The sequence below is a fragment of the Canis lupus genome, chromosome 7, assembly GCF_048164855.1.
Source record: "Canis lupus baileyi chromosome 7, mCanLup2.hap1, whole genome shotgun sequence".
In the NCBI taxonomy this organism is placed as follows: domain Eukaryota; kingdom Metazoa; phylum Chordata; class Mammalia; order Carnivora; family Canidae; genus Canis; species Canis lupus.
Genome location: NC_132844.1, coordinates 3941936 through 3961104, shown reverse-complemented (window position 1 = coordinate 3961104; position 19169 = coordinate 3941936). Strand labels below are relative to the sequence as shown.

General features: G+C 44.2%; 1 protein-coding gene across 2 annotated transcripts in view; it reads right to left on the bottom strand.

Annotated features, from left to right (window-relative positions):
* The window catches only part of LAMA4 (laminin subunit alpha 4), a 142688-nt gene that overhangs the window by 4687 nt on the left and 118832 nt on the right, over nucleotides 1-19169 (bottom strand). For both annotated transcript variants that reach the window (XM_072831699.1, XM_072831700.1), the window contains exons 26-37: nucleotides 17690-17828; nucleotides 17033-17170; nucleotides 15013-15146; nucleotides 13904-14068; nucleotides 12925-13078; nucleotides 7924-8111; nucleotides 6520-6709; nucleotides 5595-5750; nucleotides 4013-4172; nucleotides 2171-2301; nucleotides 643-736; nucleotides 31-150 (exon numbers count right to left, since the gene is read on the bottom strand). In XM_072831699.1, the coding sequence (XP_072687800.1) occupies nucleotides 31-150; nucleotides 643-736; nucleotides 2171-2301; nucleotides 4013-4172; nucleotides 5595-5750; nucleotides 6520-6709; nucleotides 7924-8111; nucleotides 12925-13078; nucleotides 13904-14068; nucleotides 15013-15146; nucleotides 17033-17170; nucleotides 17690-17828 (1769 nt within the window). The remainder of the gene's footprint in view (nucleotides 1-30; nucleotides 151-642; nucleotides 737-2170; nucleotides 2302-4012; nucleotides 4173-5594; nucleotides 5751-6519; nucleotides 6710-7923; nucleotides 8112-12924; nucleotides 13079-13903; nucleotides 14069-15012; nucleotides 15147-17032; nucleotides 17171-17689; nucleotides 17829-19169) is intronic.

The window sequence follows — 19169 nt, the reverse complement described above, 5'->3', positions numbered from 1 at the left end:
GAAACGTGTCCCTTTTCAAGTGACCCTTACCTGGAACACCCCCAACAAACACCGGCTCCCTGTGATCAACTGGTTTTGGATTCAGGGGTCCAACCACATGGTTCACTTCAGAGTCTACATCCAACTGAACCACATTTGAATCTCTAATAACTGAAACAGAAGGAAAAGTCTGGTCACAAATGGCACCGGAGCGATGGCTTTTCCTGCGAAAGAGACTAACTTGTAACCGTAGTGGCTTCTATGTATTCCAGAACAAACCTCACACTTTCTTCTGTATCATTGAAAACGTCAACGTCTAAGCGATCACTGTAACATTTTCCTTTGCAAGGGACAATATTTAGGATATTCTATTTTTTTCTTCATGAATTATGCATTAAAAAACAAAAACAAACCTCCCTAGGACTATTTCGGCAGGAAAAAAAAAAAGATTATTTTGAGAGTATTCAAATTTTCAGACCACATGTGGGTTTGATGATACATACAGTAACATCTGATTCTCCTTCCTTGGCCACCTTGGGCCGTTGCCCACCCTCTATCTTATCATGCAAGTTACAGTCCGAGCTCTTCCAGGACGGTCATCCCACGCGGCGGGGACGTGGGCCCCCACTATAGAGCGAACCCGGGACACTCCGTGCCTCTCACCTGTAATTCTGTGCCACCTGCCATCGCAGAGACTCTGCTTGGGCATCACGGAGGTGGAAAAGTCCCTGATGCCGTTGTTGACCTTCACTACGACCTGCCAAAGACACGTATGTTACACACTTGCCCTCGTCCTCACAGTGACAAAAGGCAGACTTCTTGAATGGACCACGGAGAGCCACTGCGTCCACCCCTGCGGGCCGGTTAGCCTTGCCGGGTGAACACGGGGTCAGTCTTCGGTAGGTGGTGGGGGGCAGACGGTGGGAGAGGCCCAAGAGGACGGAGCAGCCGGGGGAGCAGCGACAGGGCCGGCGGGGGGGGCCGGGCATGAGCTCCTGTGATCCTTACCGCTGCCCTCCGAGCAGGTGCAGGTGTTTCTGGGGAGCGGGGACGTGCAGCCAGACTGGGCGCCCAGCCCGTGGCCCCCGTCTACGCACCTGCGAAGCCCTCCCCACCAAGCCACCGAGGGCCTCACTGCTGGTTTGGAGCTGTGCCCTCGCAAGCGCTTGGCCATCACATGGCTCAAGAGGACCAGAGCTCCCATAAAAATCAGTTCTATGGGGCAGCCGGGTAGGGGCGCGGGGGGGCCCAGTGGTTTAGCACCGCCTTCAGCCTGAGGTGTGACCCTGGAGACCCGAGATCGAGTCCCGCATCGGGCTCCTGCATGGAGCCTGTGTCTCCCTCTGCCTGTGTCTCTGCCTCTCTCTCTCTCTCTGTGTCTCTCATGAATAAATAAATAAAATCTTAAAAAAAATCAGTTCTATGAAGTTGGGGATGGTAACGCAAATCTGCTGCCGCTTCCTTAATATTTGGTTGGACACCCTCATGGATGTTCCTTAGTCATGCCTTTTAAGGATGAAAGTAGCGTATAACCATAATAACTTTCTGATTTCTCACAATCGAAAACAATATGTATGTAAATATACACTAATATGCGTCCGCGTGCACATCGATACATACACGTCTGGCCCACGGACATAGACAGGGGCTTGGCTGCTCGTTCGTTTTGGTGCAGCCGGGTATGTCTGCTGCTCTCACTTGTAAGGAGGTTTCCTTCCCATGCTTTTATTTAATTTTTTTAATTTTTTAATTTATTTATGATAGTCACAGAGAGAGAGAGGCAGAGACACAGGCAGAGGGAGAAGCAGGCTCCATGCACCGGGAGCCCGACGTGGGATTCGATCCCGGGTCTCCAGGATCGCGCCCTGGGCCAAAGGCAGGCGCCAAACCGTTGCACCACCCAGGGATCCCTCCTTCCCATGCTTTTATTAGAGCCTTTTAATTCCATTGTTATAATTGACGATTTTGTTTTTTAGCTTTGCCATGTTTCCACGGCTCTTTGCTCTAATCAAATCAATTTCCAACATATGAATCCGAATCCAAGGACCGCCTGCATTTAGATTTCCTGTACGGCTTCCCCACCATTTCCCCCCCAGCTACGAAAGGGGGAAGGGCTCTGTGAAACGGTCCTGCTTCCATCTAGAATTCTGGGTCAGAGAAGAAGACAGTTAACCAGTGTTTAGGGCCCTACCTGGCCCTTCTTCATGTGAACATTCAGGTACTCCCCGTTGACGCTGTGGCCGTGAACGAGGGTTCCCGAACTGCTCCGGGGCCGCACTTCGAAGGCAATCTCAAACTTCAGTCCAATATTGAAGGACTCATCTGCGGAGAGGAAGTCAGGTCTTCAGGGCAGCAGCCTGGAGTTTGTAGCCGCCGTGTGACCGCGTAGACGCGTTGCTACCTCTGGTTTTGAAACCTCGATGGGTCTCTCACTAGGTAAGCAGCAAAAGTGCCATTTCCCACGTCAAAGCCACCGTGCCAAGCTCAGTGGGGGGGGGGGGGGTGAGACCACGAGCACCCACCCCGGGGCCGGGAGCTCGGCGGAGGAGAAACTGGTCCCAACCCGCAGGACCACCTAACATGGCCCAAGTGAGGAGGGGGAAAGGGCCACGTGGGCGCGGGGAGCAGCGTGAACAGGGGTGCAGAGGCCGGGACACCGGGAGGGGCTGCGGAGGCCAGTGGGGCCAGGCCTGCGGGGACGCTCCCTGGGAGCCACGGGGGAAGGGGCCGTGCTGTGCTCACGTAGGGAAGGTGGGATTTAGTCTGTAGCCACTGAGCGAGGGTATTTATTTATTTATTTGAGAGAGAGAGAGAGAGAGAGAGAGAGAGAGCACAGGAGGGAGGGCAGAGGGAGGAGCAGAGGCCTGGCGGAGCAGGGAGGCCATCAGGGCTCCGTCCCAGGACCCCGGGATGGGGACCCGAGCTGCAGGCAGATGCTTACCCGACTGAGCCTCCCGGGCGCCCCTAAAATAAGTCTTAATAAAGGCAACTGTTGCCAGAGCCGCAGAGTGTCCCGGAGGAAAGGGAAGCGGAGCTGCGACGGCCGGGCCGCGGGACGAGGGTGAAAGCTCACTAAGAAGAGCCGGGCTCACTCCAGGACACGCCCTGCAAACCCGGGCATCTTCATAATACTCACTGGACATGTGTCCTTATAAGTCACTTTTTAATTTTTTCCCGCTCTTAGTTAACGTTTACGGAGAGCATGCACGGTGCGGGTTGCTCTGCATTTCAGGCTGCCCGAGCCTGCGAGCTCTCACCACTGAAATCCAGGGACAGGCTGAGAAATGTGAGTGCAGGTGCTTCATTGTGGGCGAAGGAGGAGAAAGGAAAGTTAGGTCATGAGCCAGACAGAGAGAGGAAACACGACCTCTGGTGTTCTGTTGGACGCGGGGGCGGTCATGCCTTCGTTCAGGGGGTGTTGGGGTGCCTTCCTCATACCTGACGCTTGCTCTGTAGAGTGTATGTTGCAGTGGCTTGGGTGGGGATTGGGTGCCGTCTGCTACTAGGACTACAAGTATTTATTTTTGGAACCATGATGTTCCATCACTTGGCATAGGGAGGGGCCTGCCAGAGGCACACAAGAAACACTCGGTTGAATGAATGAGAGAGTCAGAGTTAAGGGGAATAAAAATCCAGAAATATAATCTCTGAAGGCTGGGGTTGCAGAGCGGAGGGAAGAAGTGGGCCTTCCTTTGGCAGGGTCAGGGGGTCATGCTAAGAGGGAGCAGAGAAAGAGCAAGGTGGCCAAGAGCGGACACACATCAGACCACAGAGCAGCACAGGACGTCCTAGGAGAGCCACGAGGGTCCACGGCAGAGGGCTTGGCAGCTGTGGAGCAGCTCTGGTCAGGGAAGGCACGCAGGGATGGGCACGCCCGGCTGCTTGGGGACAAAGGCAGGGGACAAAGGCGATCCCCGTGGGAAGAGGCCTATTCCTAGGGCTGAGTGGGTCTGCCGTTCTGCTCCCGAGCCCGATCCCCCTGCCAGCCACCCTCCCCCGGGAAGGAAGCATTCCACGGTCTGCGCACTGTTACCTAGAACCACGTAGCCTCCTTCTGTTGAAAAGTATGTCCCTGTTTCCATCGGACCCTCAAAGCAAGGCGTCACGCTAAACGTCTGAGAAGCAGAGGTGATGGAGGCCCCGTTGAGCTGAAGATTGCCGAGGCAGCCACTGAAGCTGTAGACCGAGTTTATCTGAGGGAAGAAGACACGTCTTAGAATCCAGTTTCTCAACCCCCCCAGGTGCGCACCAAAGGGAAACAAAACGAAGGGATTGGAGTCCTGGGAGGGACGAAGCAGTCCCCGGTCTTATTTATCTAGCTGTCGGGGTGGGGGTCTGTCATTTTCCAGGTAGTTGGTTCTTTAACTAGTCCTTTGAAGCTGGGATTTTTCTATTCGATAATGTCAGGCTGCAGTCACTAGCTATGAAGGTTTCTACACACACGATGACAAATAAGTCGCAGCTATGGTTTTGAAATTAAATAGGAGAACTACCGTTAGTTTGTTTCCTTCAAGAATGACAGCTGGCCCCAAATCATCCAAAGCTGACGAGGGCTAGCGGAGTTCTTAACCGTTCAACCTCCCGTGGTTAGATGGACAGCAGAAAGCTTGCATTTCTGGCTTCATTACCTCATCTTGTGGTTGAGCATTTATCATACCCCAGGACGTGACACTTGGGCCACTTTGGACGACTGAGATCACACTGCTTTGCAAATCTTTCTTTTAAAGGGGTTGTCATGAAATTGGGACCACTTGCCTAAAATCTAAGTATGACATGGCCCCCCTGCTTTTTTGCCTTAGATTAGCAAATCTTAGAAATGCATCGATTTTTTTCGTGCTGAGGTCAAATCTATAGGTTAAGAAAGATTTAGTCCTTTGACACATTTCCATTATTGCTAAATATTTTTGTAAAGGTGCGATATTATTAACTTTTTTTTGATATTATTAACTTTTAAAGCACAAAAATAATATGTATTTTTTATTGTATCCTCCTGCCTCTTCCCCCGCAGGGGTAACCACACTTCCTTGCACATTTACAAATTGTGTGTGTGTTTGTGTGTGTGTGTGTAGGAAATAAAAATGAAATCATAGGCTACAGAATGGCCCCAAAGTTTTTTGTGACTCAATAATATATAATGGAGTGACTTCCTTCCTCTTTTCCTTCTTTCCTTCCTTCTTTGCTTCCTCTCTCTTTCTCTCTCTTTCTTTCTTCTTTCTTTCTTTCTCTTTCTTTCTTTCTTTCTTTCTTTCTTTCTTTCTTTCTTTCTTTCTTTCTTTCTTTCTTTCTTTCTTCTTTCTTTTTTGTATTTTTTGCACTGAAAGCGTGGGTCCTTGCTGAACAAATAAGCATCTGCTTGAGATATAACTTCTCACGACAGCTTAGACTTCTGAAACTGTTTCGTCTCACCTCTACCTTAGAATCAGAAGATCACTCCTGACTTTGCAATACCAGAGGGCAGATAGACTTCTTCTGGGACAATATGCACTTTGATAGCCTATATCCAGGGAAACTATGGTTCTATTCTTGCCAATCTGCTGATAGTAAAGCAAGGCCCTGGATTAAATAATCCTCCGGCTCTAGGGGTCAATGGCTCTCCCTGGTCATGCCAGGCCTACCTGGACATTTTTCACAGCCCTTCCAGGAGCTACACCTCCCAAATAAATAGGACCCTTGATGTTCCAGGCAGCTCCAGTAGGAGGAAGACTCTCTTCTAGGACTCGAAGGCCATCAATTATCAGTCGGCCGCTGCTCTTCTCCCGAATAAATATCACCTGGATGGAGAGAAGGACAACAGCACCTGTCAAGTGCATCCCAAGATTTGGGGGAAGGCTCAGTTGCCTCCTCTTCTAACTTTGCTACTGCAGGACTGTGGGAAATCTGCAGAAATTCTTTAAAAAAAACTGGCCTTTTCTCTGAAAGTCAAGATTTGTTTTTTCCTTTAAAGCTTGACTTAAAGCTACAGGCTTAATTTCTGACTACAGCTTGTATGTATTTAGTAGAGTCGTCAATGAAGCTCTTCCCAGCTGGCCCACCCACTTGGTTTCTCCGTCTCCTACATTTATGGTAATTGATCGTAATGCATCTTACACTTCTTACTGTTTTCATTGCATAACACTGATTTGCTTCGATATTTAGATATTCTCCCTACGGTATCCTATCTTCCTAACAGATTTACTCTTCACTTTGTATCTTCCACAGCTTAGCCTGTAAAAGACACTCAGCAATTGCTGCTGAAATTTAGAGACTTCCAGGCAGTGGGAAAACAAGCAGAAAATTGTTGGAAATCAAACTTCAGGTTAGGTTTGCCATTGGTCCTTTGGTGAAAATTAAGTACGCTAAAAAAAATTACACTCAGCCTGTATCTCTTTTTAAATAATATGCTTCAAGATTTTTTTTATAAGGAATTAAAAAAAATTTCAAAATTGAGTTCCGAGTTTTAAAATGGGTATTTCGAGAGAGACCAACAGTGGGCATTAATGTCAGTTCATTTGACAACGATGAATATTTGCCGGTAATAATATTCCTCTGCCTTCAACTCACATCATGCCACACTCCATCATTGTATTTCTCTTGGCTTCTAATCTTTAGTTTCTTGTGGCCAACATTAAACATGAAAACCAAGCGGCCGTGGGCTAAGAATAGAGTCATGAAGTCATTCTCTTCTTGATCGGAGACATAGAAAATCATCCCATGGGAGGAGCGAGTTTTCAGACGAATGGAGAACTGAGATCTGGTAAATGAAAAGAAAAAGCTTACTATCTGTAAAGTGAGACTCAAGGTGGTCTCTAGTTTCCCACAGCAACACAGTGTAAGGAAAGCTGAGTAGCCATTCCATGAATCCCAAGCAGCATCACTTCTAATTATACCTTACTATGATTAATGAATATTGGGAAAGGGTGACTAACTCAAAAATCTAAATCTTTCCCTACTTCTTTATACAGCAGGGCTACATTCCACATTTAAGGAAGCATTGTTTCACTTAACGCGTCTTGCCTTGAAAATAGGGTTGCATTTAGTTTGTTCATGTGGATAAAATACTAGTCAGTAATTAATGTGCATACAGAAATCTGCATAGAGAAAGTATGATTTGTGTGCTATCTAAACTACAGATTCAGTATTCCTGTCTTTCCCAGGAAAAATTAATCCGTAGATATCACAGGTTAAAAAGAGCTACCAGAATGTGTAGGAATTAAACAAAACCTTCTAGACATTTAGCTCCAGGCCCTATAGATAAGATACATTTATTAGGCTGATTTCCAGTTTGATTTAATTCTAAATTCTTCCTAATGAATACAAAATACTGATACTGCCCATTAGGCAAATAGCAAATTCAAAGGCATTAGAGGTTACTTATTGAATCGCACCGCCTCTATGAATGTTTGAAAGATATGAGACCTATATAAGAATATTTGGGTGCTCACACTATAAAAAGAAATCCTCAAAAGTGCCAAGTAACCTGGAGATTTGTGGAATACTGGGAAGAGGGGCTGGGCTTTACGGACAGCTGGAGCACTAGCAGACATGGAAGTGGGTTTGGGATCTTCAGTGTCTTTCCTTATTAACCTTCCAGCAGTTCAGAGGCACCCCCATTTTTGATATGAAAGCAATTTATATGGGAGAAGGAAGGTAATGCCAAGGTTCGATGATGAGTCATATGAAATGTGTCCCATGTGCCTTTCTTTGATTGGCTTTCCTTTTTGATGAATGCAGAAAACTCCTAGAAGAATGCGGTTTTATCCCTCTTACTTTGGGGAAGAAAGTCACAGAGGACGTAATGTATCGGAAAGGAAGGATCCTGTACCATGTAGCACTTATTCTGGTAATAAAATAATAGGATTAAGTGGTACAGAAAGGAAAGATCACAGGAAAACGATGGCAGATAGAGGATAAGGATGAAGTCCAGCCACGGCATAAAGTTTCTGAAAGGATAGCGTGTTACTTTACTTTTCACCAAAATCTCTTTTTAGGTGTTCAAACTCTTGGCGGCTGTTGGCGGTCCCTCCGTACTGATAGGCGTGCTCTATGGCCCTAGGACTGTTGGAAAGGTGGCAGTAAGCATCTCTTGGAGCATTCCCCTCCGGGAACTTGAGGCCTGCAGGGTCCCCGGAAGGTGCATCTTTACTTTTCTCTCCCTGTAAGAACAGGAAATAAATCATAGTAAGGGATGAACCTGACATACTAGTAGCGGAAGTTCATTTGTGATTTCTTTATCAGTAATCAATAAAAATAAAAAATAGTGAAAGTGTACATTATTTGCGCATTTTCCATTCACAGAATATTAGGGCCCTCTCTTTCCTTAGGCAAACGACAGCAGGAGCTTTGTAGCACTAAGAACAATACATGACAACAACGCAGTATGTTAACAAATCCAAAATTCTAGTCTGTGATAGTAAAGCAGAGCTAACCTGAAGCCGCAGACATAACCGCTCTATCATTTCAATTAAATGCACATCCAATGGTGAAAAATGGAAATATTGACAAATAAAATAACCTTGAGGAAATCCGTCGATAAAACCCTCCTATCTTAGACAACAATATTTCTTCAACACACAAAAGTTAACATATTGAGTAATGTCTTCAAAATATTTAAGAATATTTTTGATGATAAGATAGCTAGTAAGCTTCTATGTGACGGGACATAGAACAACACTTAAAAATTACTTTGCGCTCCTAAAATTGCACTGCTGATTTTAAAATTTAGAGCTGTGAGACTACAGGCTAACATTTAGTGGTTATCTAGTCTTAATTTTGGAAGCAATATTAAAGTAAATGCAAATAAGTCTGATCATCTAATCATTCATTTATCCAAGCAAATGCTTACTGAATACCTAATAGGCAGAAATGATGTGGAAGGAAATGAGTATTTCTGTGTGCCTCCCACGGGCCATGTGTGGTGGGGGACAGAAAGGTGAGGGAGAAACCGTTGTGGTATTTTTTTTTTTTCTTAAGGAAATGAAAATTGATTTGGAAAAACAGGCAGTTAAATAGCAAATTGGGAGACAGGCTGTCGCCGGATAGAAATGACCTTAGATGACTTGCTAGGAGGATGAGGTTTTGTTTTGCAGGAGGGTGGGGATGAGAGATTGGCTGAGGGGTTGAGGACCATCCCCAACTCGAGGGGGGCTCCTCCTCCTTCCCCTTGCCATGGAGAGGATCTCACTGTCTCTCAGTCAGCGTGTCCGCTTTGCCAGGGGACGAGAGCAACGCGAACCGACCACGGGGGTCAGCGAAGCTCAGGGCTGCTGGAGCAGCCCTGCCTTTCTCTGCTTCCATGTGGGAATCCGTAGGCTGGGATCTCCTGTCTGCTGCAGGAGGGGAGAGATTCTGGTATTGGTATATTTCCATATGGTGACCAAACACTCTAAACCCTCTGTGGATATATGCCCTGAATAATAATAATAATAATAATAATAATAATAATAATAATAATGATAATAAAAAATGAGTTATCATGTAATGAGTCCCATATAACACAGAGACTCCGTTTACTCTGCTAGAGTAGCTGTGTGCGTGCGTGGGTTTCTGAACCTCACCAGACTCTGAATTTCCCACTGTAATTTTTTTCTCTGAGCATCTGTTTCAATTAAGTACGTTTCTTCTGTTTCACATAACAGCCAAACTAGTTGAGCTACTTAAGCACAAGAGGGCGTGTGTTATAAGGATATGGGAGTATCTTACGCGGTCCAGGGGATGTTAGGATAATATAGCGGGGCGCTACTAGGGGCAAGAATCAGGAATTGGAAAGCTAGGAAGAATCAAGGCACTCCTTTTCCAAATGTTTTTGGTATCTCAGCTCTGTTTTTCTCAGACCGTTTGCTTTCATTTTTCTTTCTCTGCAGGAGAGCTTTCTGCCTTTTCCTCTTTCTTACAAAGCAGCTTGCTTTCTCTGTGCACGATTAACGCAGAGCTCTTAGGTTTACATGTTTTCCGTTTGATGACGATGACCAGACTAGACTCGTGTCTTTGGGTTCTCAGTTTCTAAGGCAGGGAATCTCATAGCCCAGCTTAGTTCACATGATCTACCCTGGTCCAAATATCTATAACCAGGTGGATGAGGTCACCTGCCTAAAATATGGGGCTTACCCTGTGTGTAGGGAATCAACTCTCAGAAAAGGGAGTGCTTGGCTGGGTACTCCAGAATGATGTCTATTATAACACGTAACATTTTCATGATCACACTAAACATCACATGAGAAACTATGTTCTCATTTAAATTTAAAAACGTAAAAATTATGAAGAAATTTCAGGTTGGAACATAGGTGGTAAGACAGGTATTCTGATGTACTCATCGGGGACTATAAGTCAGTGTTCCTTTTTTGGCAAGTAGTTTGCCTTGAACCCGGTAAGTACCTCCAGGAATATTTTGTAAAGATTTATTCAGCAATGCAATCAAAGATTAACGTACAATGATCTTCACCCAGGAAGGGAGGAAACTGGAAAGCACTGAAAGTCTCTTAATAGTTAAATAAAATATAATCTACCCATAAAATGGAGTATTAGGAAACCACTGTGAAAGGAAATGATTATAAACCCAAGTTGCTTTGAATCGGCCTCAATAAAAATTGAAAACAGAGGCCACATGTTTTCCTGGGTAGCTCTTTAAGAAGCTTTTGATACAAGGGTGAATACAAGAGAAGATTAGCAAACATTTGACATTCTAATTGCCAATAAATATAAGTGAAATCCATAGTGATTCTATCTGTTATTATGAAGTTGAATTTCTAAGACTTTTTTTTTTAACAAGAAGGGCTAAGAGGTTTCCTATAATATCGAAAAGTTTGTGTTAATAGTTCCAAGGGCTGTTGACTGCAACCTTGACAGTATGAATATTTGTTAGGAAACTACGTTTGATAGACAGCTTCAAATAGAAAACTGTCTTCATTTAAAGGGGTAAAGTGAAAAAAAAATGAAGGGGTAACGTGTGTGCCGTGGGTGCATCTTCCTCCTCAGCCTCTGACATTGACCAGCTGCGAGTGATCCACTGACCTGCGCTCAAGTCTCAGCTGAAAAATTTCAGGTTAAACCTTTTAGCATCAATATGAGAAGCTGACAGTAAGATTTTACCAGAATTTCAGTCTCCTCCGAAAAAATCCTTTATAACATCCTCTAGGAAAAGCCTTCATAAAAGTCATATGCAGTGATCTCGCCGCCTGAATCACTATAATCTTTCTGCCTGAATCACGTGACATTCAGAAAAGGATCCTGAAAAACCCTAGATTTAGATTACACGGAGATAAAATTAATTCCACTGACACTGATAAGTGCGAACAGAGGGGTTGCAAGGAGGTCCTCAAACGTGGTCCCTCTAAGCTGAAATACACAGGGAAGTGCTCCAGATAGGAGGGCCGGGAAGGCCAGAAGCTGGGGGGATCGCTCCCTCTCGCTGGTGGTTCACAAGCTGCCTTGGAGGCAGATCGGGCCTTCCTCTGAAGATGCCCAGCCGCCCTCACGGCCCAGGAGATGCAATTAAAACCGCGATGAAACGCGAGTCTGTTCGCAGGAGCGCGAGTCAGCGCGGCCTCAATATTGCAGCCCTAGTCCATGCCCCAGATCAACCCTGCCTGTGAGCCCCTGGAGTGAAGGTCAACGAAGGAGGGGAAAACAGGGGGCGGGGGGGGGGGAGATCAGAAACTCTAGTAGCTTTTGATCTGTATTTCCCTGATGGCCAGGGATGCGGAGCATCATTTTCTCATGTGCGTGTTGGCCTCGTCTATGTCTTCCTCGGTGAGATTTCTGTTCATGTCTTTTGCCCATTTCATGATTGGATTGTTTGTTTCTTTGGTGTTGAGTTTAATAAGTTCTTTATAGATCTTGGAAACTAGCCCTTTATCTGATCCCACCTCACCCCAGTGAGAATGGGGAAAATTAACAAGGCAGGGAACCACAAATGTTGGAGAGGATGCGGAGCAAGGGGAACCGTCCTGCACTGTTGCTGGGAATGTGACCTGGGGCAGCCACTCTGGAAAACAGTGTGGAGGGTCCTCAAAGAGTTAGAAATAGAGCTGCCCTACGACCCAGCAATTGCACTGATGGGGATTTACCCCAAAGATACAGATGCAGTGAAACGCCAGGACACCTGCACCCCGATGTTTCTAGCAGCAATGTCCACAGTAGCCACACTGTGGGGGAGCCTCGGTGTCCATGACAGATGAATGGATAAAGAAGCTGTGGTGTATGTGGACAATGGAATATTCCTCAGCCATTAGAAACGACAAATACCCACCATTTGCTTCGACGTGGATGGACCTGGAGGGTATGATGCTGAGTGAAGTAAGTCAATCGGAGAAGGACAAACATTATATGGTCTCATTCATTTGGGGAATAGAAAAAATAGTGAAAGGGAATAAAGGGGAAAGGAGAGAAAAATGAGTGGGAAATATCAGAAAGGGAGACAGAACATAAAGATTCCTAACTCTGGGAAACGAACTAGGGGTGGTGGAAAGGGAGGTGGGCGGGGGGTGGGGGTGACTGGGTGACGGGCACTGAGGGGGGCACTTGAGGATGAGCACTGGGTGTTATTCTATATGTTGGCAAATTGAACACAAATAAAAAATAAATTTATAAAGAAAAAAAAAGAAACTCTAGTAGCTTCCAGGAGGGTGACGGAAGCCTGAGATCCTACACAAAATCAAATGATACTGAGAATGACAATACAGCACCAGATAACACGTGTTATGGGCACAAATGGTTAGGGATGGAGCAGTTTTAGCGACTGCAATGATAAGCAGTGGGCCGTGCAGAGTAAAAGCTGATTCAAACGGTTTCTCTGGGAGCAAAGCTCCATAGATCAAAGCTGACAAAGCAGCAGGTCAGAGGCTACCAGGATCCCCCCTCCGTGTGCACACACAGTCGCAAACTGAAGTCGGTCGCCTAAAGCACGGGTGTCTAGCGTGGAGAGCGTGGCTACTAGGGCGGCGGGGAATCTGGCACGGCGTCATCGTTTACCTTCTTATTCTGGCTTGCTTTAGGCTTTGAGGAATTTTTCCCTTTTTTGTAGAGAAGGAACAACGGCGAAGACTCGATGGGACACTCATAAAGAGAGGTGTGGACCTTCTCCGAATACCGCTGGAAATCTTCGACCTCCACATCTCTATCCAACCTATGCAACAACAGACGGGGGGAAAGACCCCTTAGGATGTTGTTCAGAACTACATGATGGGAACCATGGAAGTGAAAGAATTTGGCAACTGAGATGTGAGTGCGTGTGTGTGGGTGATGGGTCTTTATCTATCAACCACTACCTGCATCTGAGCCCTTGGCACGACCGTTGAACAGTCCGTGGATAATTTTGCCCGGCACCAGCACATCCTGACAGATGAACATCTTCGCCCTCCCCACGCTCTGGATGATTGGTGCCACCTCTGTGTCGTGCATTAAGTTTCTCCCCTGCTTTGTTCTTGTACCCAGGGAGCCCTTCCTGTCTTCGTGAAGGACCCGGAGTAATGGCTTTGTTTGAAGTGATGCATCAAATTAAGAAGACTCCCTTCACCCTCTCACAAGGGTTTGGGTACGTTGCTCTGCTCCACCATGAATGATATGGACAGAGATAATGGCCCCCGATACCCATAGCCGCTGTATGCCAGGTGCCTTGCGCACATTTTCTCATCCAATCGTCGTAACGAGGGAGCAGGCACTATTATCCTCTGCATTTTGGCAGAGAAGAAACAAAGGCTGACTTAGCCAAGGGCAGACAAATTTATTTATTTACGCATTTATTTTTAGGGCCAGACAAATTCAAAGGCAAGAAACCTACAGGCAAACCCAAGTCTAGTTGCTCCAGCACGTGCAAACTTTTAACGACCTCCCTCTATTGCTTCTCATACGTTTCATAGTTCTCAATATTTATATGAAAATAAATATTTTCATTATGGACTTGATTTTTTTAGCCGATCATGCAGACTTATGAATAATAAAAATATCATACCTGGTGAAGTAGGCATTACTTATACAGCCAGTGAAGTTAGCATACTGGGGGCTGATGGGGGAGCCGCCAAAGTAAAACTTCTTTTCACCTGCTTGGGTCTGTTCTCCTTTCCCTTTGGTCGGGTTCTTACTCCCAAGTCTGCTTTTATCTACTATCAGTTCATATCTGCAAAGGAAAAGAGCTTCTTTACACACCACACTGCTACCATTTTACCTGCAGTTCCATTCTAGGCTGCAGGTTTTTCTCATGGAACTGAAACGGTAACAATTTGGTGTTGAAAAGATAGTAATTTGCCAGACTCTTCATGAAGTCCAGGATAAAATAGGAGAATATTTTGATATGCGGAAAAGACTCCCCAAACCCCTAAAAGCAAGAAGCTCAGATGTTTAGTTACCGGCATTTGTGTGTGTGTGTGTGTGTGTGTAAAAAACAACATAATTCATGGTGATTATTTATCACATTTGGGGAGCCTGTTTTTGTTGTAAAGCACATTGACTGGTTTTGAGTGTAATTGGAAATGGAGTCTAGAAAGGCCTATTAACGTGTTTGTTTTGTAACAGGAGGGCTCCACAGACACTGCCTGCAACAGAGATTTAATTCTTATTCCAGAAAGCTTTCTTCTCAATAAAAAAGAAATTCAGTATCACCTATTTAAAAAAAAAAATTAGAGTTAGAGCTGTTAAAATAGGGCCAGAAATGTAGAGCTCTCAATTGCTTCATTAAAATCTAAATGAAACCGATGTGTGCGGGTCTCCTAGGTGCCAAACACTGCCCTCCACTCAGTAAGTACTACATGGAGGCACTTCCCTCAAGAAGGTTTGTGGTTTTATTGGAAAAAAACCCTTTCTATTCCTGTTAAGCAATTATACAGTGATTCATTTGGCATGTCTTGATCTTAAAAAGAAGTTGCTATTAATTTTAATTTTAATTAATAGCAACTTCTTTTTAAAAGAATGTAAGGTGTTTCCTCTGTCTTTTTTTTTTTTTTTTTTTTAAACATTGGAAAAGCAATAGCGTGGCCTACTACTTGTCGTGGTCGTGTAGCAGGGTCATGCCTTCCAAACAGAGCCAGCTGGTGGGAGGAAGTGAGGTGAGGCGAGGAGCTGTACCTTGCGGGTGAGACAGAGGTAATGACCAGGTGGGACAGCCCATCATTGTACTGCTTGTCTGCCGACTGCACCTTGATGCCCTTTACGTCCAGGACCACCGTGCCGTTATCCAGAGAAATGGAGAACACGTCAGCCTGCAGTGCAAGCACAGGCATTAATGTAGGGAGGCCAGGGACCCAAAGGAGGACACGTTTTCCACTTTCTCCGAATGGCATTGCGTAAAGGACCACCCCACGTGCGGGCAGTTTGCTTGTAAAAGAACATCCATGAAAACAACGACAGTGCATTGCTTATGTTCGTGTCGTCTACACCATTAGGCACCTTTCAACGGAGAAAGGAGGCCCCTCTCTGCTGAACTGAGGGTTTCTGGTGACTTTGTCAGGCGGAGAGTTGTCTGTCGCAGGGTTAGTGCTTTCCCTGCCCCGGGCCCTGCTAGTCTGTGTCCAGCCCCTCCTGGAAAGGCAAGATTTGAATCTCGAGTCGGGGATGTAGCTAGAGTACCAGGCAAGGGTTAATTTGCCAGTCTGGCTTTTTAAGAGTTTTACTTTATCTGTAGAAGTGGGAGAGAAATAGAAGAAGAGCAGAAGTCAACATTTCTTTTTCTGAATTTGCTAATTGATTGCTTAAAATACTGGCAGATTCCCTAAAAAAAAAAATAAATAAATAAAAAATACTGGCAGATTGACAGCCTTGCTTCTCATCCCTTCTACGGGCGCTGACCTCGACAGTTGAGGGCATGGCCCCCAACATGACCACTTCTTGGGGACCGCAGGTGTTACCTAACCATGGGAATCTGAGGCAGGTTTGCTGGTGGATGTCCTACAATGTGCTTTGGGTAAATTCTCACTGTTGCTACTGATTTAAATTCAGTATAAATGTGACAAATACAAGGAAATAAGTATGGAAAGTGAAAAGCTGCTTTTATAAATTATATTATGACCTGCTCTATCAGTGTATATATTGGTGATAACCTTTTCAGGGATTGGGTCTTGGGGTCACCAAATCTCCGGATATCTTGTTTTATTTTTGAAATAATATATCTTTGGAAGGTTGAGTTCACGTATTTCATAGCCAGTCCGAGAACAGAGAAGTATGTTCCTTTTACTATTTTACAAATTAAATCACATGTGTGTTTCTATATATACACAGAAGTCCTTAATATTGTTTGTGCTATGGACCCCTTTGGCAGTTAGGTGATATACACAGGCCCCTTCAAAGATAACATTTTAAAATTCATCAAACAAAATATCTAGGGATACAAAGGAAACCAATTATATTGAGATACAGTTTCAAAATATTACAATAATATATCTGTGATCTTAATATATGTACTTCTTTATTAAAGTGTTAAATTGTAAAATCTCTCAGCAGATCTACTAACTACTGTCATTTAAAAGGAGCAATGAGCAAAAATGGTATTTTGAGATATCCGTGACAACTATTATGTGAAATGAAATATATTTGTGGTTAATGATATAGTAACAGGTTCTGCAAATATTTCTGATTTGTTGCCAACATTTGTAATTGAAGAAAATGCTAAATTTTAGTTTGAGAAAATAAAATTAAAAAAAAATCTTAGGGCCCCTGGGTGGCTCAGCAGTTGAGCGTCTGCCTTTCGCTCAGGGTGTGACCCGGGGTCCTGGGATCGAGTCCCGCATCGGGCTCTCTGCATGGAGCCTGCTTCTCCCTCTGCCTGTGTCTCTGCCTCTCTGTGTGTCTCTCATAAATAAATAAATAAAATCTTTAAAGAAAAATCTTAATTTTTTTGACCTAGGTCCATGGACACACCAAATTTTCTTCATGAAGTCCTGAGGGGTGGGTCTATGAATCCTAGGTTCAGAACTTCTGATCTGCAATGTACGCAATTATAAAGTGTATGCAATGAGGCCTTCTGCTATGTGTTCATGTGAGTCAAAATTAATCTGAAGCAAAAATCACTTTTCAGACGCTTAAAGAGTAGTTTCAATAGACAAAAATGATCATCACAAAAAATTTCCCATAGGGAAAAACAAATACTTACCCCTGAAGCATAATAGAATAGCAACCCATTTGGCTGTAACGTTCGGAAATTAAAACCTCCTTCAAAGCCATCGAAGAAAGACATTTTCTGAACTGAAGCAATGAAACTCTGTCCATTGAAATATGCTCTGCGAGATATCTGCGTGGCAAAGAAAAAAAAAGTGTGTTTAGTGTTTGTGATAATTATCATATGCTTCAAATACCAATTTCTCACACATCAAAACCCTGTCTACTGGTTTCTATAATAAAGAGTTTATGTTTTGACTTCTGGTTTATACTGGAATTCAGGCATGTTAACTTTTCCTTCTGGGTGCCTCTACCTGATGGGGTTTTAGCTTCTTCACTTCCTCCACCCTGAGTGAGGAAAAAGCTCACACGGCTTCTCTGGGCTTTGGACGTCCCCTGTCCCCTGCCCTTGAAACCGGAAGCACATGGACAAGTCACAGAGGAAGCCCCACACGCCTTTCCAGCTCAACCATTCTCCTTTTTGCTGGTGGCGGAAAAAGGAGCCCAAGGTATACCTGGGATCACAGAGAAGCTGAAAACAGCTTTTCCAGTTTTTAAGAATGAGAAGTTTCATGGCTATTTATTGTGTGTGTGTGTGTGTGTGTGTGTGTGTGTCTATTTATTAAAAAGCTTTTGATTGACTAGTACTTACAAGAGAGTCTTCTGGGCATCCATAACCAACTCCCAGAGTTTCCGTCTGCTCCAATAAATTGAAATCTTTTTTTTGGAACTGGAAACCCTTCATGCATCCTCTGAAGTTGATATCTAGGGGAAGATGTGCTCTGAGGGTCCTGGAAAAGAAAATTAGTCTTCAGTAATATCGTCATGATGAGGAGGAGGATGTTGCCCTGCATCTGTGGGATATGAAGTTTGATTTTATATACTGTCATTTTTAGTAGCTTTGTAATTATTCATATTCTCATGCTTCCTTTCATAAGCACATGTAGTGTCTAATCTTTGCCTGTAGAACAGCTTTATGCCGCATCAAGCCAATTTGTTTACTTCTTTATAGTTTTCAAGATGCTTTAACTTACATTAGCTCATTTTAGGTTTATAAAAATTCCGTGAGATGGAAGGAAAAGCTATTATTTCCCTTTTACAGATGATTGATTAATAGGTTGAACCACAGGGAACTGATGCATTTTAACAAATGGTCAACTTTTGGCAACTTCACACGGTTTAATCTATAAAATGAAACTAAGAAGCATCAAGTTTTGTTTGTTTTTTATTTTTGTTTTTTTAATGTCACAAGTTGTAGGCTAGGAGTTGAACCCAGGTGTTCAGTCTTCCATTAGTCCATTCCCAAGTGGGTTGGATTGAAGTCACGAACTCATCTTCTTGGCTTTTTTGGGAGACACTATAATTGACTAAGGCCCGAGAAATGTCCAGGTGAATGTTGAGCTTTTGGATTAATAGGAAAGTAAGAACCCTTTATCTTTGAGATTAGGGGTGGAATTTTGATTAATATTGTAATTCTAGTACCTGTCATTATGCCTAGTATCTAGGAGGTGCCTAGGAGCATATTATTAAATATGGAATGACTATGAAATTAATTTTGATAAAATTACAATGGCTTCAATGGCCATTAGTCTTAGTGGCCAGACTAAGGAGTAACAGTCTCACTCTATTCTGTTCCATCAAAATCACAGCTAGGGGACCATGCTAACTAACAGACTGGGGTTATATAATGACAACCATAATGGTTAAAGGTCCCATGTGGCACTGTTGAAGGAGCTAAGAGGGTATCTAATGGAAAAGAAGCTTGAGGTTGGGGCCTTATCCCAGAACAACTAGAATTTCTGGAGAGTGGTTATGGGCAATGGTGTTTATAAAAGTTCTCCAGGTTTTTCTAAGGAGAACCAGGGTTGAGAATGACCAGACTGGAACATCCTAAAAATTGCCTCTCAGTTTCAAGGGTGTCTGATGCTACGACTTGATCGTAATAAGAGAGTTACAATTTTAAATACAGCAGAATAAAATTGTAATGACACCTAATTCACAACCCCTTGGATAGGCTTAAAAATTTTTGTGCCCTCAGGTGCTATCTGAAAGTTCAAAGAAGTTTAAATTAAGACTGAAAAGTAAAGGGACACAATGCTTCATTTTCACACAGTACACATGCTCCATCTTTC